The sequence below is a fragment of the Mirounga angustirostris genome, unplaced genomic scaffold (genome assembly GCF_029215605.1).
Source record: "Mirounga angustirostris isolate CCGP_5_RB_7025 unplaced genomic scaffold, mMirAng1.0.hap1 SCAF_17, whole genome shotgun sequence".
Taxonomy (NCBI): Eukaryota; Metazoa; Chordata; class Mammalia; order Carnivora; family Phocidae; genus Mirounga; species Mirounga angustirostris.
Window position 1 is genome coordinate 17,622,237 of NW_026991725.1, and position 25,310 is coordinate 17,647,546.

The 25,310-nt window shown below is 41.5% G+C and overlaps 1 protein-coding gene across 5 annotated transcripts in view; it reads right to left on the reverse strand.

The window, feature by feature from the left end:
• The window catches only part of TOM1L1 (target of myb1 like 1 membrane trafficking protein), an 82,455-nt gene that overhangs the window by 50,881 nt on the left and 6,264 nt on the right, over window positions 1–25,310 (reverse strand). For 4 of the 5 annotated variants that reach the window (XM_064582849.1, XM_064582848.1, XM_064582852.1 and 1 more), the window contains 4 exons: window positions 19,768–19,917; window positions 19,036–19,161; window positions 17,500–17,604; window positions 16,193–16,309 (listed from right to left, as the gene is read on the reverse strand). In XM_064582849.1, the coding sequence (XP_064438919.1) occupies window positions 16,193–16,309; window positions 17,500–17,604; window positions 19,036–19,161; window positions 19,768–19,917 (498 nt within the window). The remainder of the gene's footprint in view (window positions 1–16,192; window positions 16,310–17,499; window positions 17,605–19,035; window positions 19,162–19,767; window positions 19,918–25,310) is intronic. The other variant, XM_064582851.1, reaches the window with a different exon arrangement.

A 25,310-nucleotide genomic window follows, 5' to 3' on the forward strand; every position in this document is an offset into this window, starting at 1 on the left:
TTGCTTGTAGTCCTTTTCCTTTACAGAGATGCCAGCTGAATGAATAGCAAATTAATGGTCAAGATCATACTCAAAAAGATCATTAACTCAGTAGAGTCCTTCTGATTCTTTTTCCTAACCAAATATTATCAAAATTTTATTTCCCCAAAAGGCTTTGTCTTCAGTAATTCCTTACCTCCTTTATCCTAAAGTCATTAATTCTTCAACAAAGATCATCAATCTATTCGACTCAACAGAAATTTAATGAACTCAGGGCGCCTGGGTGGCTCAGATGGTTAAGAGTCTGCCTTCGGGGGCGCCTGGGAGGCTCAGTTGGTTAAGCAACTGCCTTCGGCTCAGGTCATGATCCTGGAGTCCCTGGATTGAGTCCCGCATCGGGCTCCCTGCTCAGCGGGGAGTCTGCTTCTCCCTCTGACCCTCCCCACTCTCATGCTCTCTCTCTATCTCATTCTCTCTCTCAAATAAATAAATAAAATCTTAAAAAAAAAAAAAAAAAGAGTCTGCCTTCGGCTCAGTCATGATCTACGGGTCCTGGGATCGAGCCCCTCGTCAGGCTCCCGGCTCAGCAGGGAGTCTGCTTCTCCCTCTGCCTCTGCCTTTCCCCCGGCTTGTGCTCTCTGTCAAATGAATAAATAAAATCTTAAAAAAAAAAAAGAAATTTAATAAACTCATTCAGTGTGCAAAGCATGTGCTATAAACATGCATAGTTGTATGGATTTAGAAGTATACGACTTGGTTACTGCCTTCAAGTTGCTTCCAACCTAGCTAGAGAGCTAGGGAAAAAACAGGTGAGCCATCTATACTAGAAAGTCAATGAGAAGCAAGCTGGTATAATGGATAGAACACAGGTTCAGGAGAACAAGGTTCTCCTTCCAGCTCCATGACTTGCCACTGTAAAGGAAGGGAGATGGTCTCAGAGATAATGTCCCTTCCACAAGTTTCTGAATGGTAAAGACAATAAATGTCCAGTGGAGGACTTTTTATTTTACTGTGTTCCCCCCCACCCCCGCCCCCACCCCGCAACTGGTAACAAATTATCCTTATAGCATGAAATTTTAGATTGACCTGATTTTAAACTTCTCTACTAAGTTAGACTAAGGCTTTCTCCAGTTGTACGCTTTGTTTTTTTAAAGATTTTATTTATTTATTTGACAGAGAGAAAGAGAGTGAGAGAGGGAACACAAGCAGGGGGAGCTGCAGACAGAGGGAGAGGGAGAAGCAGGCTTCCCGTTGAGCAAGGAGCCCGTTGTGGGGCTTGATCCCGGGACTCTGGGATCATGACCTGAGCCGAAGGCAGACACCTAACCAACTGAGCCACCCAGGTGCCCCATCTCCAGTTATACTCTGAAACAGAGCTTGCTTTCTTCTACAGAAGACTAAATCATTCTCTCCTTTCATTGCCCCACTGGGGCTAGGCAAAAGAAAGAGAAGACTGAAATGAGAGGTACCAGGGAAGTCAGTTATTCAAGGTAAGAGTAAAGTAGCCCAAAGCCAAGTGTAAAATGCCAAGAAAGCAAAGGCAAGACTCACGCCACAACATTTTATCCCTGTGACCAGAGCAGAACTCTTGACTCATCACAACACTCAAGACTGGATGCTGCTCAGACTCTTTGTACCCTACTCTGGGAAACTAAAAGAAATCCAGTTTCCACCCCCAATGAAGGTCAAAGTCCACGAGCAATATGGAAGCAGGGAAAGGTGTCTACTACACAAAATAGTTTTCCTGCCTAAGAGACTAACAAAGAGCAGGCGCCCTGCTAGTTAGCAGGGCTTCAGGATCTAATTGTTTAGCCTGAGCTGGAAGAACCAATAAGGGAGTTCATATATACCAGATTTCAGATGGAGGGACACAGACAGGGAATGGGCTGCAATTAACATAACAGCTGGTAGCAAGTAAGCACCCGCAGACAAAACAGAAGAGATTCCAAGTACAGAGGCTGGTTTTAACATTAACAAATTGCACATTAAGACTGTGACCACTGGGGCGCCTGGGTGGCTCAGTTGGTTAAGCGACTGCCTTCGGCTCAGGTCATGATCCTGGAGTCCCGGGATCGAGTCCCGCATCGGGCTCCCTGTTCAGCGGGGAGTCTGCTTCTCCCTCTCGTGCTCTCTCTCTCTCTCATTCTCTCAAATAAATAAATAAAATCTTTAAAAAAAAAAAAGACTGTGACCACTGCTAAAGTGTATGTACAAGAAAAGCCAATGAATTTTTTAGAGTTGTCCTATGTGTTGAATGCCGTTTGCGCTCCAGATGCACCATCCACACACTCTGCCCTGTTCTATGCCCCGGGGCCTGGCCTGCAGGGAACACCTCACCAGGTCCCGTGCCCTCTCACTTCCGACTGAGTTCAGCAAGCAGCACGCACTGGCAGGAAATGGGAGGGAAGGAAGGAAGGAAAGTGAGATCTGGGTATTTTTCCCTCTACTCCTTCCACCAAAAGCACCTCTTCTCTCAAGGCTGCTTTCTTCTCCATTATTCTCTCCTTTGGGTTCTGGTAAAACTTCCCTCTTGCCTACTTATGCCTCGGGATATTAGTTAATAGCACAGGATAGTGAACTAGCTCCTGTGGTTTCCCTAAACCCTGCATTATCTTGCTGAATAAATAGTACCTTGATTAAACTCTCCTCAAAATATTTAAATTGAGCATGCCATTTGTTTCAATGACAAACCCTACAAAAGCATGAAAATACATACTTAGAATCATTAAAATAGTAGGATGCCAGCAAAGGGCTGAACAAACAGATCAAACAAACAAAACAGCCTCCAGAAAGATGTCCTTGTATTAGAATATAGAATACAAAAGGAGTGTTTGAAATTAATGTTGATGATAGAGGAGTTGTTAGTAAATGTTATTTAGACAACCAGCCATCTAATTGGGAAAAAAAAATGATTAGTCTCTCATAGCAAGGATAAAGATTTTTATTTTTTAAGATTTTATTTAAGAGTGTGTGTGTGTGTGTGTGTGTGAACGAGAGGGAGAGAGAATATGAAGCACTCTCTGCACTGAGTGCAGAGCCCAACAGGGGGATCAATCCCACAACTCCAAGATCATGACTTGAGCTGAAATCTGGAGTCTGACACTTAACCAGGTGCCCCAAAGATTTTTAAGTTTTAATTTTTATTTTTGAGAGAGAGCAAGTGAGTGCAAAGTTGGGGGGGAGGAGAAGAGGGGGAAGGAGACTCAGTCCCAGCACCCTGGGATCATGACCTGAGCCGAAGGCAGATGCTTAACCGACTGAGCCACCCAGGAGCCTAAGATTTTTATTTTAAACTACATAAAATCTAGGGGAAGGAAAACATTAATTTATCCAAGCTATTTTTATTGAGTGATTACATCATGCCAGGCACTGCTCTCGGAGCCAGAACCTGAGCACTAGGTGAGATGAGCTTTGTGGAGCTTCTGTTCTAGTAGGAAAAGGCAGCTGAACACATATTCAAAAATAGCGTCCGAGTGCTAGGTGGATGACGAAATGGCAGGAGACAAAAGTCGAGAGTCTAATGCCTGGGGAGTCAGGGCAGGTTTCTCAGAGGAGGTAACATACTAAGCTCAGAGTAAGGAGAAAAAGCTGGCCATTAGAAGAGAGGGGGAGCATGACGGTTGAGCACGAAATACTCTCTAGCAAGAACAAACTTGGTGTGTCCACAGAACAGGAGGGTGGCCAGTGTACACGGACTGAAGAGAAGAGCTGCATGGGCTGTGGAAGGAGAGGTAGCAGGAGCTGGTCAGGAGGGCTCTGTGGCCAGAATAAGGAGGTTGGGGTTTTATTCCAAGTGTGACGGGAAGCCACTGCATGGTTCCAAGCAAGGACAGCATGAGGTGCTCTACCTTTTAAAAAGTTACATAGAGATGCGCAATATCATTAGTCATTAGGAAATGCAAATCAAAATCATAATAAGATACCACTTCACACCCGCCAGACAGCTTTTTAAAAAATACCCCAGAAAATAACAAGTGTTGGCAAGGAAGCAGAGAAACTGGAACTCCTGTACAGTATCAGTGGGAATGTAAAATGGGGCAGCCACTGTGGAAAGCAGTTTGACAGTTCCTTAAAAAGTTAAACCCGGAGTCACAATTACTATACGACCCAGCAGTGCTACTCCTAGGTATACGCTCAAAAGAAATGAACACAGGAATACAAAACAAAACTGGTAGATGAATGTTCATAGCAGCATTAATAGCCAAAAGGTGAACACAACCCAAATGTCCATCAACTAATAAATGCATAAATAAGATGCAGCATATCCACACAATGGAATATTATTCACTAAAGGAATGCAATTCTGCCAGCTGCCCCATGAGTGAACCCTGAAAAGAGGTTAGTGATGTAGAAGTGAAAGAAACCAAACACAATAGCCATATAGTGCATCATTACATTTATATAAAATACCCAGAATAGGTAAATTCATAGAAATAGTAAGCAGGTAGGTAGAACTGGGCAAAGACAGGAAGGGGGAGAGACTGCTCAATGGGTATGGGGTTTCCTTTTTGGAACTAGTTCCAAAAGTTTTGGAACCAAGTAGAAGGAATGGCTCCATTGTGAATGTACTAGATGCCACCACGTCATATACTTTAAGACTGTTACTTTTTATTTTTTTAAAAAGACTTTATTTGAGAGAGAACGAACATGAGCGTGTGCATAAGCAGGGGGATGAGCAGAGGGAGAGGGAGAAACAGGCTCCCTGCTGAGTAGGGAGCCCAATGCAGCTTGATCCCAGGACTCCCAGTTCATGACCTGAGCTGAAGGCAGATGCTTAACTGACTGAGCCACCCAGGCACTCTAGTTAATTCTTTTTTTTTTTTTTTTATGGAGGTTAATTATTATGTGAATTTTACCTCAAGTTTTAGAAAAAGCAAGCTGTATAGTTTTTGGTTTCCAGCACATACTCAAGATCCAGTATTATGCTCAAGATCCTGAAAACCTTCCTGATAACAAAATACTTAAAAAAAAAAAAAACCCTGCTGGATACAATATAATGCTATTTTAACAAACACACCTAAGCTTTCAAGAAAGACTGAGAAACCCTCAAAGGCTGAAAAACCATATAGGACCCAAGATGATAGAGGCAATAAAGGTACAAGGCTTGAAAGGCACCCATCTGTCAAGATCCAATAACCTTGAGAGGCTGGGGTCTGATCAAGATAGGACGATGGATCAAAGACTCCCATATGTAGCTGGGACCCCTAAAAAGCTAAATGATATGTAAAATAAGAAATATATATATATTGGTCTCTGCCCCTGGTTCCTGAAAAAGAGCTCCTAAATACCTAGGAATTCCCTGGGTGACAGAAGCATCTTAAGTTCTAATGAGGCAACTCTTGGTGGGCTTCTAGAGGGGGGCTGGTCACCAGAGACCAAACCACAATCAGAAGCTTGGAACTTCAGCCCCACCCTCCATCCTCTGCGTAGGGAGAGGGGCTGAAGATTAGAGCTAATAATCAATATGCCTATGTGATAAAGTCTCCACAAAAATCCCAAAACAAGGAATTTAGAGGGTTTCCAGGTAGGTGAACACATCCACATCCCAACTCCATGGGAACAAAAGCTCCTGCAGCACTTGGAACCCTCTGGACCTTGTCCTGTATATCTTTCACCCGACTATTCATCTGCATCCTTTGTAACACCCTCTATAATAAAGCAGTAAATATAAATGTTTCTCTGAGTTCTGTGAGGCATTCTAGCAAATGGTCCAACCCAAGGAGGGGGTTGTGGGAACCCCCAGTTTACAGCTTACTGGTCAAAAGTATGGGATAATCAGATTTTTGCAACAGGCATCTGAAGTGGGGATGGTCTGACGGGACTGACCCCTTAACCTGTGGGGTCTGTGCTAATTCTGGGTAGTTAGCGTCAGAACTGTTTAATGTGAGGGGGGACAAAACCTCTCATACTTGGTGTCAGAAGCGCCATGAGAAGAGAAATAGTTTTATGAGCTAATTGAGAGCACAAGAAAAAAATTCCAATTCTTGTCAAAAGAACGTAAGAATAGCACTCCTTACGAGATCTCTCTGTGTTACTAATGAAAAACATAAAAAGAGAAATAAAGTTACACATTCAATAGGCTCCATAAAACCAAGCTGATCAGGTGCCAGAACCCATTCAGCTTCAATGGGCCATGAGTGGTATTCTAATGTTGATTTATACCCCAAGTCTCCTTATTATTCAAGCCAACACACAGCCCTAAACACTGGCATCGAAACAGCATATTAGCATTATCCTTGCAAAATGCAACCAAAGATCTGCACCCAAAGACTCTGACACAAAAAACATTTCCCTGCTCTCCAGGATGGCACACAATATAAAGCTGGATTCGCATATTTAAATGGGATGTTCCAGCGTACATTTTGTTGTTGTTGTTGTGTCTTTTTTATTTAATTTTTTTATTCTTATATTATCCCCATACATTACATCATTAGTTTTAGATGTAGTGTTCCATGATTCACTGTTTGTGCATAACACCCAGTGCTCCATGCAGAATGTGCCCACCTCAATACCCATCACCAGGCTAACCCATCCTCCCACCCCCCTCCCCTCTAGAACCCTCAGTTTATTTTTCAGAGTCCATCGTCTCTCATGGTTCGTCTACCCCTCCGATTTCCCCGCTTCATTCTTCCCCTCCTGCTACCCCCTTTTTTTTTTAACATATATTGCATTATTTGTTTCAGAGGTACAGATCTGAGATGCAACAGTCTTGCACAATTCACAGCGCTCATCATAGCACATACCCTCCCCAGTGTCTATCACCCAACCACCCCATCCCTCCCACCCCCTACCGCTCCAGCAACCCTGTTTGTTTCCGGAGATTAAGAATTAGTCATATCAGTGAGGTCATATGATACATGTCTTTCTCTGATTGACTTATTTCGCTCAGCATAACACCCTCCAGTTCCAACCACGTCGTTGCAAAAGGCAAGATCTCATTCCTTTTGATGGCTGCATAATATTCCATTGTATATATATACCACTTCTTCTTTATCCATTCATCTGTCGATGGACATCTTTGGCTATTGTAGAAATTGCTGCTATAAACATCGGGGTGCACATACCCCTTCGGATCCCTACATTTCTGTCTTTGGAATAAATACCCAGTAGTGCAATTGCTGGAACATATGGTAGCTCTATTTTCACCTTTTTGAGAAGCCTCCAAACTGTTTTCTAGAGTGGTTGCACCAGCTTGCATTCCCACCAACAGTGTAGGAGGGTTCCTCTTTCTCTGCATCCCCGCCAACATCTGTCATTTCCTCACTTGTTAATTTTAGCCATTCTGACGGGTGTGAGGTGGTATCTCATTGAGGTTTTGATTTGGATTTCCCTGATGCTGAGTGATGTTGAGCACTTTTTCATGTGTCTGTTGGCCATTTGGATGTCTTCTTTGGAAAAATGTCTGTTCATGTCTTCTGCCCATTTCTTGATTGGATTCTTTGTTCTTTGGGTGTTGAGTTTGATGAGTTCTTTATAGGTTTTGGATACTAGCCCTTTATCTGATATGTCATTTGCAAATATCTTCTCCCATTCTGTCAGCTCTCTTTTGGTTTTCTTGACTGTTTCTTCTGCTGTGCAAAAGCTTTTTATCTTGATGAAGTCCCAATAGTTCATTTTTGCCCTTGCTTCCGTGCCTTTGGCAATGTGTCTAGGAAGAAGTTGCTGCGGCTGAGGTCGAAGAGGTTGCTGCCTGTGTTCTCCTTTAGGATTTTCAGGGGCTCCTGTCTCACATTTAGGTCTTTCAACCATTTGGAGTCTATTTTTGTGTGTGGTGTAAGGAAATGGCCCAACACCATTTGTTGAAGAGACTGTCTTTTTCCCATTGGACATTCTTTCCTACTTTGTCAAAGATTAGTTGACCATAGAATTGAGGGTCCATTTCTGGGCTCTCTGTTCTGTTCCATTGATCTATGTGTCTGTTTTTGTGCCAGTACCATACTGTCTTGATGATGACAGCTTTGTAATAGAGCTGGACGACTGGAATTGTGATGCCGCCAGCTTTTTTTTTTTTTTTTTTTTCTTCAACATTCCACTGGCTGTTCTGGGTCTTTTCTGGTTCCATACAAATTTTAGGATTATTTGTTCCATTTCTTAGAAAAAAGTGGATGGTATTTTGATGGGGATTGCACTGAATGTGTAGATTGCTCTAGGTAGCATTGACATCTTCACAATATTTGTTCTTCCAATCCATGAGCATGGAACGTTTTTCCATTTCTTTGTGTCTTCCTCCATTTCTTTCATGAGTATTTTATAGTTTTCTGAGTACAGATCCTTTGTCTCTTTGGTTAGATTTATTCCTAGGTCTCTTATGGTTTTGGGTGCAATTGTAAATGGGATCGACTCCTTAATTTCTCTTTCTTCTGTCTTGTTGTTGGTGTGTAGGAATACCACTGATTTCTGTGCATTGATTTTATATCCTGCCACTTTACTGAATTCCTGTATGAGTTCTAGCAGTTTTGAGGTGGAGTCTTTGGGGTTTTCCACATAAAGTAGCAAATTGTCTGCAAAGAGTGAGAGTTTGACTTCTTTATTGCCAATTTGGATGCCTTTGATTTCTTTCTGTTGTCTGATTGCTGTGGCTAGGACTTCTAATACTATGTTGAATAGCAGTGGTGATAGTGGACATCCCTGCCGCATTCCTGACCTTAGGGGGAAAGCTCTCAGTTTTTCCCCATTGAGAATGATATTCGCTGTAGGTTTTTCATAGATGGCTTTTATGATATTGAGGTATGTACCTTGATCAAGAAAGGATGCTGTACTTTGTCAAATGCTTTTTCTGCATCTATTGAGAGGATCATATGATTCTTGTTCTTTCTTTTGTTAATGTATTCTATCACGTTGGTTGATTTGCGGATGTTCAACCAACCTTGCAGCCCAGGGATAAATCCCACTTGGTCATGGTGAATAATCCTTTGAATGTACTGTTGGATCCTATTGGCTAGTATTTTGGTGAGAATTTTTGCATCCATGTTCATCAGGGATATTGGTAATTCTCCTTTTGGATGGGGTCTTTGTCTGGTTTGGGGATCAAGGTAATGCTGGCCTCATAAAACGAGTTTGGAAGTTTTCCTTCCATTTCTATTTTTTGGAACAGTTTCAGAAGAATAGGTATTAATTCTTCTTGAAATATTTGGTAGAATTCCCCTGGGAAGCCATCTGGCCCTGGGCTTTTGTTTTTTGGGAGATTTTTGATGACTGCTTCAATTTCCTTAGTGCTTATAGATCTGTTCAGGTTTTCTATTTCTTCCTGGTTCAGTTTTGGTAGTTGATACAGCTCTAGGAATGCATTCATTTCTTCCAGGTTATCTAAGTTGCTGGCATATAGCTGCTCATAATATGTTCTTAGAATTGTTTGTATTTCTTTGGTGTTGGTTATGATCTCTCCTCTTTCATTCATGATTTTGTTGATTCGGGTCCTTTCTCTTTTCTTTTTGGTAAGTCTGACCAGGGCTTTATCAATCTTGTTAATTCTTTCAAAGAACCAACTCCTAGTTTCATTGATCTGTTCTACTGTTCTTTTGGTTTCTATTTCATGGATTTCTGCTCTGATCTTTATTATTTCTCTTCTCCTGCTGGGTTTAGGCTTCATTTGCTGTTCTTTCTCCAGCTCCTTTAGGTGTAGGGTTACGTTGTGTACTTGAGACCTTTCTTGTTTCTTGAGAAAGGCTTGCATTGCTATATACTTTACTCTTGGGACTGCCTTTGCTGCATCCCAAATCTTTTGAACAGTTGTGTCATTTTCATTGGTTTCCATGAATTTTTTTAATTCCTCTTTAATTTCCTGGTTGACCCATTCATTCTTTAGTAGGATGCTCTTTAGCCTCCATGTATTTGAGTTCTTTCTGACTTTCCTCTTGTGATTGAGTTCTAGTTTCAAAGCATTGTGGTCTGAAAATAGGCAGGGAATGATCCCAATCTTTTGGTACCACTCGAGACCTGATTTGTGACCTAGGATGTGATCGATTCTGGAGACTGTTCCATGGGCACTAGAGAAGAATGTGTATTCCTTTGCTTTGGAATGGAATGTTCTGAATATGTCTGTGAAGCGCCCCCATTTTTGATTACACCTCATTAATAGCCTTTTTGATTTTGACTTGGTTAGATTTTAGTTCTTTTATTTCTCCAGAAAGGGTTTCTCTTATAACTTCCATGCTTTTTTCAAGCCCAGCTAGTATCTTTAAAGTGATGATTCTGAACTCTAGATCTGACATCGTACTAATGTCCGTATTGAGTAGGTCCCTGGCAGTCGGTACTACCTCTTGTTCTTTTTGTAGAGGTGATTTTTTCCGTCTTGTCATTTTGTCCAGAAGAGAATAGATGAATGAGAGAACAAAATGCTAACAGGGTAACAATGTTCCCAGAAAATATACTCTAAACAAATAAGAAAAGACCTGAAGCCGGGGGAAAGGAAAGGGAAAGAAAGAAAAAAGAAAAAGATAAAAGCAAACAAAAACAGAACAAAACAAAACAAAAAAAACAGAATATGATCTCATATGATCAGGCTGGTGCATAGATCAGTGCCACACACTAGATTTTGGGTGTATTTTGGTCAGTTAGAAGAAAGTGCCTCCCAATATTTTAAAGAAAGAAAAACTTATATATGTACAAAAATAAGCATTGATATGATGAAGGGATGGAATATGACTGTAAAGATGAAAATTATAAAAAATTTTATCAAAGGAATTGATAAGTTGTTTGAAAAAAGAAAGAAGAGGACTTAAAAAAAAAAAAAAGAAAGGGAGAGAATGTGAGCAGGCAGGAGACTAGAACAAAGCCATTCACTAGAGATTTAGGGTATATTTTGATCTGTTAGAAGAAACTATCTCAAAATTTTAAAGAGAGAACAACTTATATATATATGCCAAAAATAAGGGTAACTACTATGAAGGGATAGAATATGACTCTAAAAATGAAAAATAAATGTTTTTTAAAAAAGGGATTGATAAGATGATGGTTGAAATAGGGAAAAAGAAAAAAAAAAAAGACAGTTAAAAAAAAAATTAACTTTGAAAGACTAAAGAATCATGGTAAAAAAGCCTTGGATTCTATGTGCAGTATTCCCCTAGTGCTGGAGTTCTGCCATTCTCATTGATCGGTAAACTTCGTCTTGGCTGGCTGTTCTTGCTGATCTTCTCGGGGAGGGGCCTGTTGCCGTGGTTCCCAAATGTCTTTGCCGGAGGCGGAATTGCCCCGCCCTTGCCAGGTCTGGGCTAAGCAATCTGCTCGGGAGCTTTTGTTCGCTGCAAGCTTTCGGTACAGCTTTGCAGGACGAGAGTGAAATGGCGGCCTCCCAATCTCCGCCCCAGAGGAGCCGAGAACTCGGGGCCCCACTCCTCAGTGCACCCCCAGAGAAAAGCAGTCACTCCTGTCTCTCCGGTCTCCGGCCGCACTCCGTGCTCAACCGGCCTGTGACCATGCGTTTCTATCCCTGGCACCCGACTCGGTGTGGAGTCTCCAAACCCAGCAGATCCCTGCAGTGCGCTACTGCACTGCTCCTCCCAGGGAAGGAAGGTGAGTCTCCCCGGATCTGCCGCTTGTTGGGTCCCTGCTGGAGGAACAGTGGCCCGACTGTGCCGTGGATCACGGTTTATGACAACCCCAAGGTGAGCGCCCGCACCTCAGCTCTGTCTCTGCAGCCAGCTTCCCTGCTCCAATCCCTGGGCACTCTGCTGCACTCAGGCATCCCCGGTCTGTGACCCCGAGGGCCTTGAGACCACACTGTCCCACGTGGGTTCCACCCCCAGCTTAGCCACCAGAGTGACGTCCCTCAGCGGAGCAGACTTCTGAAAGTTCTGATTTTGTGCTCGGCGGCTCTATCACTTGCTAGAAGCGGCTGACGGAGGCCCCTCCCCCGCCGTCTATCCTCCCAAATATCACCTCGGATTCACTTCTCTGCATGTCCTACCTTCCAGAAAGTGGTCGCTTTTCTGTTCAGAGTTGTTGCTATTCTTTTCTTCGATCTCCTGTTCAGTTTGTAGGTGTTCAGAATGGTTTGATCCCTATCCAGCTGAATTCCTGAGACCAGACAAAATCCAGGTCTCCTACTCCTCCGCCATCTTGCTCCGCCTATCTCCAGCGTACATTTTTAATGAGGGATTGTTTGCCGCAGATAGATGAAGAGAGGAGAAAAGTCGTAAATCATGTCACTTTAGAAGCTCTGGAAGGCCTGTAAAGACCATATGGCACCAGAAATATTGCTGTGGCCATTTCTGAAAAATACTACCTGTTTCATAGTCTTACTTTGATATTTAATTTTTAAATTTTAGTTAAAACACTTGTTACACATCATGAGTCACAAAATTTATTATCTGTAAAAGCCTTCAATTGTGGATTTTCAAAACAGGATTACTACATAGGAACGATATTTAATGATTAATTTTCTTTTTAATCTCCTAATAGCATATATTAATATTACCTTTGTTTGTTAAGTATCCTCTTAGCTCTTCATTTTATACATATAGAAACGAAGTCCAGTGATCCTAAATGATCTGTCCAAGGCCAAGAACCCAAAGAATCCTTAGCAAAATGATGGAAGGTTCCTACATAAAATATTCTAAAAATAATAAACTTACAGCCCCTGATACAAAATATTGATTTGTTTCTCAAGGCTGATGTTCTGTAGGGTGTTAACATGCTCAGCAAATGGGGATTCTCTGGTCAAATTGGTTTGTAAATGTTGGGTTAAATAAAGACTCTCAGGCACCTTTACTATACTAAGAAGCTTATGAACCTCCAAGAGGAGAAATATAATAGGTAGTTTTGCAAACTTATTTGACCACAGAAGTAATTTCCCACACATAGAATGTAGTATAAGTGGTAAATGATGTCTTCAACTGTTTCCTAGAATTTTGTCTTGCTTTTTAGAACTTATCTCAATGTCACCACATGCATCTTTTAAAAATTTTATCTGGTTATATCGCCCTTCAACTTCTATCTCTTTAGCGTTCCCTTCTGCCATCAGAGTGAAAGCCCACTCTGGCATGGTATAGAAGGTCCTCAATAACCTGTACAGACCAGATCTTACCACTCCTCACCTGGGGCTTTATGTTCTTAAGCTGTGGTTTTAAATCCTCTTATTATTCCTGGGTACCTGAGATGTACCACAAACTCAAATCCAGTAATAGTGGGTGCAGGGTGGTGTAGAGTTCCTTAGGAGGTGTATCTGACTCTCTAGTGATCTCTGGAAGTAGGCCTGCATAGATATAGCTTAAGAAATGAACTTTAAAAAAATTTTTTAAAAGATTTATTTATTTATTTGAGAGAGAGAGAGAGCACGTGCACACGCAAGCATGAGCGGGGGAAGGGGCAGACTGAGAAGCAGACTCTCTGATGAGCAGGGACGTGACATGAGACTCAATCCCAGGACCCTGGGATCATGACTCAAGCTGAAGGCAGACGCTTAACTGACTGAGCCACCCAGGTGCCCAAAATGAACTTTTTTTAAAAAAAGATTTTATTTGTGAGAGAAACAGATAGGGCACAAGCAGGGGGAGGGGGACAGGGAGAAGCAGACTCCCCACTGAGCAGGGAGGCCAATGAGGGGCTCGATCCCAGGACCCGGGGATCATGACCTGAGCCGAAGGCAGACGCTTAACTGACTAAGCCACTCAGGCACCCCTGAACTTTTTTTTTTTTTAACAACCTTTTAAAAATTTAAAAACCATTCTGAGTTCATAGGAGGCACAAAAACAGACAAAGGCCTGCACGTGACCCACTGGCCAGAGTTTGCTAACTCCTGGATGAGGGGAAAGCATAATCCAGAACATCTAAGACTGCCCACAAGGAGTATTGCTGCAGAACATGGAAGGAGAATGAAGGATGTCCATTCGTAGAGACTATGAAGGCTAGGACAAGATGGCACAAGGGGCAGCTAAGAGAAAGCTGAGGGATGGCAGTGGAACAACCAGGCAGCACAAGCAGGCCCACACCTCTCTCCCCATTTGAGACCAGAGAGCTGAGACAGGAGTATCACTTGCCAGATGGGAGCAATGCAGGTGGGGGCAGAGACATGGGATATTATATCCAGTTACTGGTAGCATGCAAGAAAAGTAGGAAGCATAGAATTCAGAAGACCAGCTATCAACATATCCCACCCAGCATCATTCCCTGCCAATCCCACACACTCTGAAAACGGTACCAAGCACATGCCACTGTGATTATGTCCTTCCCCTGGCACAGCTGGGCTGGGTCACAGAGAATGCAGGCTGCTGCCAGGGAATTGCACACAAAAATGAGCTCACTATCTGCAATCCAGCAGATACCTGAGGAACATAACTGAAAGAAGTGATGAAGAATTTCCACTCAAAGAAGGAGAAGCCAAAGAGCAAATGGAAAAAGCAGCCAAAAAATAATTACTATCCTTAGAAAGACAGAAGGGGAAAGCACATCCATGAAAAAAAAGTTACAAAAAGATCCAAACTGATTAAGAAAACAATTTTTTTAAAGATTTATTTATTTGAGAGAGAGAGAGAAAGAGGGGGAGGTGGGGGAGAGGGAAAGAATCTCAAGCCAACTTCCCACAGAGTGCTGAGCCCTATGCAGGGCTGGATCTCACAACTCTGAGACTATGACCTGAGCCGAAATCAAGAGTTAGACGTTTAACCGACTGATCCACCCTGGCGCCCTGGGAAAAGTTTTTGATATAAAATGTTCATTAGAAGAGCTGAAGAGACTAACTGAGGTGCAAGTTTCAGAGAAATACATGGAATGGAGGAACTTGCCTAGAACTACAACAGGAGGAAGAAATGAAAAGTATAAAAAAAAAGTTGAGAGATGAGAAAAATACAACTGGAAGTTTCATCATCTAAGAAAAGTTGCATATGAAGAGACCACATGGTAGAAAAGAAATACCTGAAGAGCTGAGAATTTCCTAAAACTAAAATACCCAGATAGCGATAGAGCAAAAAGGCCTATCAAGTACTAAGCAGGATAAATAAAGGAAACACAGACATGCACATATGTGCACATATATCCCTAGACATATAGTGAAAGTGCAGAAATATTAAGATAAACAGAACTCATAAATGCAATAAGAAAAAAAAAACACTGTAAAAGACTCAAGAATCAGAATAACCTCATACTTCTCATCAGCACCACTGGGTACAAGAGAACAATGAAGCAGTATTTTGGAAGGACTGAAGAATTTTGCACTGAGGATTTTGTGTCTAGCCAAACTATCAGCACTTATTATGGCAGAAAAAAGACAATCTTGGACATGCAAACACCTGAAGTTTACCACTAGTAGTGATTCAATGACATAGCAGGAATATTCAAGTAGTAATGTTGAAAGAGGAAATTTTTACAATTTACTATTTCTCAAATAAGCAATGAGCAGAAAAAATGTTATCTACTAACAGTCTAAGTTAAAGGAAAGATAACAGCAACATGAGCAGCCAGGAGCGGGAGTCAGAGAAACGTAAAAATAGGATTAGGTTCTATAACTTGTTCAGGAAGAAAAAGACTCAAATTGATTCCCCCCCTCTAAGTTAATGTGTTAAAGTGTATGTTGAAATCTAAAATTGAGAATGAGAACTATTAGAGGGAAATGTATATGGATGTACAGACACAGGGAAACGTCTGGGAGGGCCATGGTTTCAGTAATAATGAACCGCTCGTGCTTTTCCTCACATGCTCCTATAGGTCCAAATGCACTGCTTGTGTCTTCCTCCACAGCATGAGTACTGCCTTCATCTAACCCTCTCCAAAAACCTTCAGAATTCTCCTTGCCCCCACCACTGATCCCAATGTATGATAAACAAATTGCTATGACAGCACCTACAACACTTATTTAAACTGGTTGTTGACAAAACAATCTTGTTCACTAGACCTAAGTTCCTTGGGGACTCCTTGCTTCTATATTCTTTACCACCATTGTTGTTATTCAGTATGTTTGCTGACTGGATGGATATAAAGGCAACTTGTACATTTAAAACAGTTAGTGACTAACAGAGATTGTATATAACCAAGGCTATAAATGATTTAACTACATTAAATCATAAATTTAAATTAATGTAGTTAAATCATTTATTGTGAGAGAGTAAGAACCATGTCTAAATAATGATTACGTCTGTGTTAAAGTCATCTCTGCATCTCCTTGTTAAGTTTAGATATCAGCGAAGATGAACTAGATAATATTAAAGTTATTCTTAGAGCCTTGAGATAGAAGACACCTTAAAAGACTGTGTGACTGACTGCTCCTGAAATCATACTACACCTGCAGAAGCTCTATGTCTTCACGGTTTTCAGATCCAGGAATATTCTCCATCAATATGGCGGACATCACTCTCACATTCATTTTCACCATATCCAATTCACTGTGCAATTTTGCAATCTGTGGGGAGCAACACAATCACAAGTGTGACACGAAGAATGGTTACCTTGTTTTCTGTTACCAAGGAGATATTTGCTAGTAGAGAAAAGGGTTCTGCGAAATTTAATGTTTTCAGATTTATGTAAATATCTAATTGTTTTATAAATGTACAATCTGTTACCTTCTAAAAGGACTTGAGATCTCATGTAATAAATTTCTAGATTTATGCTAGAAATGTGCTCTAAGAAAGTTAAAAGTGAAGGGAAAAAAGATTAGAACCAATACGGAGAAGGGAGAAGGTGACTATAGTGGGAACCTAGACAAAATGGCAAATGTTAGTGGCAAAACCAATAGAAAAAAAAAAAGAGCATTTTCTAGTTCCCATGGTGTTAGAAAAGGAAAAAAAAAAAAATCAAGAAAAACACTTTTTTTCTTTTTGCACTGAATTCTAAGAGGAATCAATCACATGGATTTTTATAGAATACTGAATAATAATACAGTCAAATGACAGTTCCTTCAGCAGAACATAAATAAGCGTCAATAATAACTGATTAGCTGGACCTCTGATAAACAGATATAAACAAAAAAAGTAAATGTAAGTCAGTTGGTACAATTAATATTAGTAATAAGGCTACCACTTACTGAGCTCCCTGAAACGAGATATGGACAGTCCTATCAGGAGTAACAGGAATCAGTTGGTTGATACAAAATCCATTCCACAGCCCAGCCTCCACAATGACAAAGCCACTAACCAAGGACAGTGGTTAAGAACTTGGGCTTTAGAATCAGACAGAATCCATAGGATTCATTCTACTTAGAACTGAACTATGATCAGTCACATATTATCACTAAGCTTCAGTCTTCTCCTCTATAAAGTGAAGGTGATAATGTGCCTCCACCTCCTAATGTTAAGAAGGATAAACAAACTGTAGGGGCACCTGGGTGGCTGAGTTGGTTAGGCATCCAACTCTTGGTTTCGGTTAAGGTCATGATCTCAGGGTTGTGAGACCGAGACCCATGTCAGACTCTGCTCAGCATGGAGTCTGCTTGGGATTCTCCCTCTCCCTCTGCCCCTCCCCCTGCATGAATGCTCACTCATGCTCTCTCTCAAATAAATCACTAAGTAAAAAGAAGAAGAATAAATAAACTGTATATGAAGTGCTGATAAGTTAGAGTGAGTCATCAATAAATACAGTTGTCACTGTTGTTACCTGTTCTGGGACCAGTGTAAGAGTAGAGCTCTTGGGAACAATTACAGAAGGAAGAGCTGGTGCGGTAGGAACAGAGGTTGGTAGATTCGAGGAGATCTGAGTGGCCTATCAATGTGAAATATGGAAATATTACTACTGGAATAACACAGCCACCCCAAGCCCAGTTTTTCCACTTAGATGGCTCAATCACTTCTCTCAACCAAAGGTCCTGGGGAGAGGGTGTTGGCCCAGAGTCAATCATCAAGTGTGCTATGTGCCCAGCATTTTTTGAGAAGAGTGCTAATAGTGTGCACGTAATATAGTGAGTATTCAATAAAAGGTGGCTTTTATAATTAGTAACTAAATTACAATTTAATAAAGTGCCCTTAGTTTATCCAAGGATCTGCAAGATAAATTGCCACGTGAGATTATTGCTGCCCTCTCTTTAGGTTTTTAAAAAGAAATGCTAAGTCAATTCATATCAAGTCTTTTTAGGCCACAACTGGCAAGATACCTCCTTCTCCCCTAAGGAATGCCTCTCAAAGTCAATTCCTCATTGCCAACTTTGAGCAGAGAACCCGAAGCACAGGGCTCAGGCCAGAGTTTTGACATTAAGGTCCAGAGAAGTCACCTAGAAGTCTTGTAAAAATTAGGAGTTTAATTTAGTAGATTCCAGTGGAATATGCCTAACAAGCTTCCATATTATATATACCCCAAATCACATATTGAGTAACAAGGTCCTACACCACCACTATATTATGCCTTGAAAGAAAGACTAAAAGAGGCATGGTGAACAGACTCATGGCAGGTACGAGGTTGGGGCAGGTGGCTAGTGGCCAGGGAACAAACTGTACAAGTAGAAGAGTTAGCTTTCTGGACAAAACCTCCACAAAGATGAGACTTCTGGTATACACCTGAACTGCTTTTCCATCAAGCCAGGACTCACCAATCTACAGAAGGGAAGAATGCCTGTTTTCACACTTATGGAAATTACAGAGTTAAGAGCTGAACTGTAATTAGTACTCAAAGTATTACAAGTTCAAAACCTTATTTGCAAAAATTATTATTAATACAAGACTCCCCGTGGTAGAGACCCTTGCCTGTCTAGCATGACACCTTTCTTTTGAAAACTGCCCCCTCCTCTGCTCTATCCAAATGATTTCCAGATGGAGCCACCATCTTCTTACATGACCTCAGTTAATTTGTTCTGAAGTAGGAAACCAACCCAGATTGGTCCCTTTTCCAAGGTTTTTGAGCTTGGAATCTGAAAAAGCTAAAGCTCTAACATGAAAATTTAAGACCTATGTTATCTACTATGTGGGAAAAGCTAGTCTGCAATGAGAGACAAGTCATATTTGAGTGGTTTGTTCTCTGTTGTTTCAAAGATCCAGTGAACATCAACCTTCTTGTGGCTTGGTTATTCTAGGAGATATTACAATGGCCTTCTCATAAATCCATCTTTTTGCGTAGATTGGACAGAGGCAGGGTTGTCCCTTTCAAAGAGAGAAGACTTAATATACTATCTAATTCTGTATGAGCTCAAGAAAGTCATCCTACCTCTTGTCTTGCTGTTTCAGCCTCTGCATCTGAGGGAGGAAACTGAACACCTTTCTTGAGAAGGTCAAGGTACACTTCTTTCACTTCGCTGACATCCACACCTCCTGGGAAACCTTGCGACCAAGTCTGAATTCAAGAGATGGGTCCAGAGTTAAAACAGCAGCAAAATCAAAACACAATTTTTAAGCTGGTGACAGAAAATGAGAGATTGACAATTATGTATCTTACTCAGAGAGCTGGTTTTGAATGTCACAGACAAAAATGTATGTTTTCAGAGACTAGAAAAACAATATATTTTTAATCATCAAATTCCCATGCCTCAGCATTTTAAAGAAAGGCTGGAATAGGTATTGTTTTTTTTGCTATACTGAATCCAGAATTAATAGACAGATTCTAAAATACCATCAGTAGTTCCTTTGCCAAATAACTTTGAAAGCAGTCCGCTGTGTACTCTAGAACATAGTTTGTCTGCCAAATAAATGTACACATTACTCTTTTTCTTACCTGACATGAATAAGATAGAAACAGAGAAGTAGGAAGATAACTACAAATTCTTCAGAAAAAGGGCACCATGCCATACCAAGAAATTATTATGACTCGGAGAATGAAAGAGTAAAATGCTCTCTGGCTTGATCCTAGGTCTGTAAAGGATCACTAAGCCTATTGGGAGGTACATAATTAGAGCTCCCATCTTAGAGGTCTACCATCCCATAAAGCATACAATAGACTTACCTTGATGAAATTCAAGATTCTATGCTGAATGTCTAATGGCAAGGTGTATCTGGGGTTCAGAAGCTTAACCAGACTATCTTTAATGAATTCCTTCTTCACAATCAGAGATTGGAAACTTGGACCACAGTTCTGCATGCACATGTCAATAAGCTAAATTAGACAGAAAAATTAAAATTTAATTATATCTCTGGCAAAAACCACCTCCTAAATATAAGGTAAAAATTGCTAAGTAATGATTTCCACCAGCATTCCAACTAAACAGGATTTAGTGTCTACTAAAATCGATGGCAAAGCATTAGGTTCTGGGAATGTGAGGAAGTATGTAAGGCATGAAGGAATGGTCTGGATGATAAATTACAGAGTCATCCTCGTTACAAATCTTTAAATTATCACCAAGTGATAATTTAGGGCCAGGTGGTCTTAAGACTTTCAGTGAAAGGTGGTCTTAAGCTGGCCTTTAAATAATAGCTAAGTACAAAGGAGTATAGAGCTATATTCCAGGCAGGTAAGTGGTATTTAAATGAATGAGTGAATGAATGAATGACAAAGCATTTAAGTTATCAGGAGGAAAATGAGTACTGTGGTTTGTAGGGGATTCTTCATGTAGGCAGACTGAGACACTGAGAAGGTGGTGTGGATAAAGTATGGAGGGGCATCATGCAGACTGTAGAGAAATGCATGGCAGTGAATGGGAAGAGTTTGGCCACTGAACTAAGAAGCCAGTAAAGGGTTCTTGTTAGTTTGTCACCATCATACCTCTATTCTGAACTTGAGAGAAAGGTTAAGGACTGCAAAGTAATACTCTAGGAAGGTTTTCAAGCAGCACTCTACAAAGGGGACCCGGAAGGATGGAGAATCCAGTAGGGACCTACTAGTCCTAGACCCACTAGAACCAAGGCAGAAAGGCCTAAACCAGGGAGATATGGGTGCAAGGGAAGGAAAGACAGGAATCACAAAGGCAGAACTGTACAACTGACATGTGGCAGAAAAGGATGGCTGGGGCGCCTGGGTGGCTCAGTTGGTTAAGCGACTGCCTTCGGCTCAGGTCATGATCCTGGAGTCCCGGGATCGAGTCCCACATCGGGCTCCCTGCTCGTTAGGGGGTCTGCTTCTCCCTCTGCCCTCTTCCCTCTCGTGCTCTCTCTCTCATTCTCTCTCTCTCAAATAAATAAATAAAATCTTTAAAAAAAAAAAAAAAAAAAAAAAGAAAAGGATGGCTGAATGTTATGCCGCTGTTATTCTGCAGATTGATGGCACCTTGGATGGAAATTTGGAAGTGGACGGAGTTGCAGGCTTGGTCTGGGGTAAAAATGAGGCGATGAATTTTATTTTTAATTTTTAATTTTTATTTTTTGAGAGAGAGCGAGCATGAGAGCAGGGCAGGGTAGGAGCACAGGGAGAGGGAGAGGGAGAGAGAGAGAGAATCTTAAGCAGGCTCCATGCTCAGCTCGGGGCTTGGTCTCACAACCCTGAGATTCATACGGCTTAACCAACTGAGCTACCTAGGCACCCCGATGAGTTGAATTTTAGATATTTTGAGTTTCACAGTACTATGGACTAAATGTCTGTGTCCCTCCCAAATTCATATGTTGACATTCTTAATCCCTAATGTTGAGGGTATTTGGAAGTGGGTCTTTTGAGAAGTAATTAGATCATGAGCGTGTAGCCCCGAGGAATGAGATTAGTGCCCTTATAAAAAGGCACAAGAGATGATCTCTCCTGGCTGTGTGAGGATGCAATGACAAGAAGGCCACCTATAAGCCAAAAAGTGGGCTCTCACCAGACATTGGATCTGCTGACACCTTGACCTTAGCCTTCATAGCCTCCAGAACTGTGAGAAGTAAATGTCTGTTGTTTACACCAGCCAGTAGGTGGTATTTTTGTAATAGCAGCCCAAGATGATGAAGGCAAAAGAGATGGTGGGACATTCAAGTAGCGATGTTTAACGGAGCTATCCACGCACAGCTGCAGTTCAGGAGGGAGGGAGCCTAACATGAGAAACCAAGGCTGCGTGTGAGGAGCAGGGAAGAATGGCTAGAACACTGGGGGTTCACCTATCACATCGGCCAGAAGAAACTCCATGAAGGCAACCAGAGAGCAACCAATGGAAACTGAAGCATAAAATATAGAGAACATAACATTGGGAAAGTCAAAAGAGGGCAGTTTCTATAAGGATCGTGTGTCAAAACAGCAAAGGATGTGAATGGAGAAAAACACAGCTAGGTTTGTCAGTTAGTGGGGTCATTAGGGTTGGGGGGCATTTTCAATTAAGCAACATGAGCAGAAGTAAGGCTAAGAAGAAAGGAGCTGGCATTGAAGAACTGCATGCAGAAAGCAGATTTCTACAAGTGATCTAAAAACAAAGTTAAAACTCCATTTTCCGTGCTGCCACTTCTCAAGTAGAGAGGTCACAGAAACCCATAATGGAACCAGGAGAGGTATGATCATCTCTGCAGAAAAGCAGCCCTGAAAATGGATGCTCCACCCTGCTCTGTACTGTGTCACTAGAAGGGCAATACAAAAAGAAGGTATGAGAGCTGCAGTTTTAAGGGCAATGTGGCTAAGAAGGCAAGCAGAAAATACAGAAACTGAACACATGCGGCTAGTTATCTGAAACACAGCAAATATTGATTTTTAAAGACCTACTTATTTGAGAGAGAGAGTGCACGAGCTAGTGCACAAGTGGGGGGAAGGGGCGGAGGGAGAGGGAATCTCAAGCAGACTCTGCTATAAGTGCAGAGCCCAATGCGGGGCTCAATCTGAAGACCCTGAGATCACGACCTGAGCCGAAACCAAGAGAGGGACACTCAACTGACTGCACCACTCAAGCGCCCCTGAAACACAGGAAATATTTAAAGCGAAGGAAAATAAAAACAAAATCCCAAACCTATTGAGATGAATATTTTAAAGCAAGTTGTTCAGAGAAAGTTAAGTTGAAAAGTTGAATAATGAATGACTTTTGCTGGATGCATTATGATGAGTTATTAGGTGAAATACGGAGAGGAAAAGAACCCCTAGTTCAATGGGAATTTACAGAAATACTTCATCCAACCCATTAGGCAGTCTCATTAGGCAAGACAGCCTCCAAGTCTCACTTTCTCTAATGGTGAAACGAATGGGGAGTTTCTTGCTAAATATTTCACAAACCAATTTTTATCTTTGGATCACTGAGATTTTATGGTAATGGGTAACATTCCCAGGAGGTTACATGCATAAAATCAGAGCATCAACATGAAATGCTGAGAAAGTTAACATCTGGAGATCACAAATCATGGCCCTTTGTGTTTTCCCACTGGAAGCTAGAATTTCAGGACTAATTACTTCTAGCTCACCTCTTTCATTATATCACCGGTACCTCTTTCACCCCAGAGTCCACAGAGTATTGTGGCAAATTGGAAGAATTAATATGTTGCTTTTACACATTTTGAAATTGGGCTTTGGTATGATTTAGGTATTCAGATTGTGTTCAGATAACCTATCTTTGGAAATAGGAAAACCAAGACACCATAATCTCAGGGGGGATAGGGAACCTAGAACCCAAGGGACCAAGAGAGATTAAAGAGAGTAAGACTTCAGGCCTCACTAATCTCTGTTTGTGCTGGACTCGGACGCTGCTTATCGTTCTAAGCCTCAGTCTTCTCATCTGCAAAATGAGCCATAATATCTCCCTCTAGAGACTTCTTGTAAGGCCTAATGAAATATAATGCATATGAAGAGGCGGACATGGTGCAGGACCTTAATAAATGGTAACTATTTTGATCATCTGTTTCCATGGACAATTTCCTATCAGGAGAGAATCTGTTTAGCTGATATAAGTATTCTTCTTAGAAAGACTGGAAAAGGAGCCACTTGGTAGTTTTAGTTCTTGCAATAAATTTCTGAACCAAGCACAGTAAACCAGGCTTTGGGGCCATCTAGAGTTGAAGACCCCACCAAGGTATGGCCATGCCAGGGGATGAGCTCACTCTACAATGAGCTCGTGGAGGAATGGACACATACTACACAAATTCTGAAGCCCCTACAGCTCACCACCTAGGTGGTGGTCCACAAAGGCCTATTAATTAATTGATTTCCAGGAACCTGTTCAACAGCTTTCCACTTGACAATGATAATATGTCTTGCTGAGACTTATCACAATTGACTCATTCAAAGGGTTAGCCTCTGGCTAAGAGTTATGAAGCTTGGTAACAAATTGCTTTTTAAAAAATAAAACTACTGGCTTCTTGACAAAACTTCTCCACCAACTGATGGTAGGAAATCACAGTGTAGTCCAATCCCATCAAATACCTGACTAAGGCTAACAGGTCCGTGGAGAAACCAAATGACACATAATTCAAAGAACATTTATAATTGACTTTGACAGGCTCTCATCACTTCAGAGTAATGAAATGGAAGTGTCATATATGGAGATTCATTTTTAAAGAACTGATTGGTAAACATTTAATTGCTTTGATAGACACTGGATGATTCTTTCTGTGATTCACTTCTCTCATAATTAGGTCTTGCTTAAGTTAATATTAAAGTCCATTCTGAAGCCAAAAACACCTCTGCAATGCAGTGAGTAGTCAGAAGTGAGGGGACTGGGCAAATATGCAGGAGGCTATCAAGAGTCAAAGGCCTATTTAAAGAAAACCCAAGAAGTAGGTACCTTAATGAACTCTGACCCTAACAGTGAGGAGCTATTCTGATCCCCAACCCATGACTCTCCCCCCCTTATTTTGGCACAGGTTTTAGATTTGTTTGTTCTCACATTCTGGCATGGAAAACACAAGGTGGAAGATGTACAGTTATCTGAGGTGGGGCAGGTAATAGGAACGGGCAGCTGGTACAGCTAGCTAGTATGGCTTGAGAGATCAGACTACCTGAAGGGAAGAAGAATGGGGACCCAAAGAGAAATGGAGGGCCAGAAGAGACAACACTCTAGAATAACGCCGCTTCCTCAGGAAAGGGTCCCAGCTCAATATCAGAAGAAGGAACTAGGATAGAGAAAGATAGAGAGATAGGGTAAGAAGCAAGCACAGAAATGCCAAGAAGGCTGGGTACCACAAGAAAAAGACACACCCACTATACAGAATAAACAACAGAATAAACATAGGTGGTGTAAATTCATCTTCCATCCTTATCTTCTTCAGTCAATTCTCCAAACCTTCAGCAGCCTTGAGATAGCCTAGATCCCCTCCATTTTAGGGCACAGCTACATCGCTTTCTATCCCAATTCTACATTACATTCCATTAGCCCTGGAGTCTTCCTGGATACAAGGAGAGTGGGATGGGGGCTGAAGGACAATCGGCTCAGTCCCTGATACACTGATGTACTGAGTTTTGCACCAGGTACTAAGGAGTTGAAGACACCAATGAAACACAGTCGTTCTTCAGAGGAGATTGATCCATTCTGAGAAGCAAAGTGGTATGGCGTAAGGGCCTGGGATTTAGAATCTGAGGATTGAGTTGAAATCTTGCCTATGCCTCTTAAATAATGGAGGAAAAGAAAACCCCACAACCTCACTGAGTCTGTTTCTTCATCTGTGAAACAGAGTTAAGAA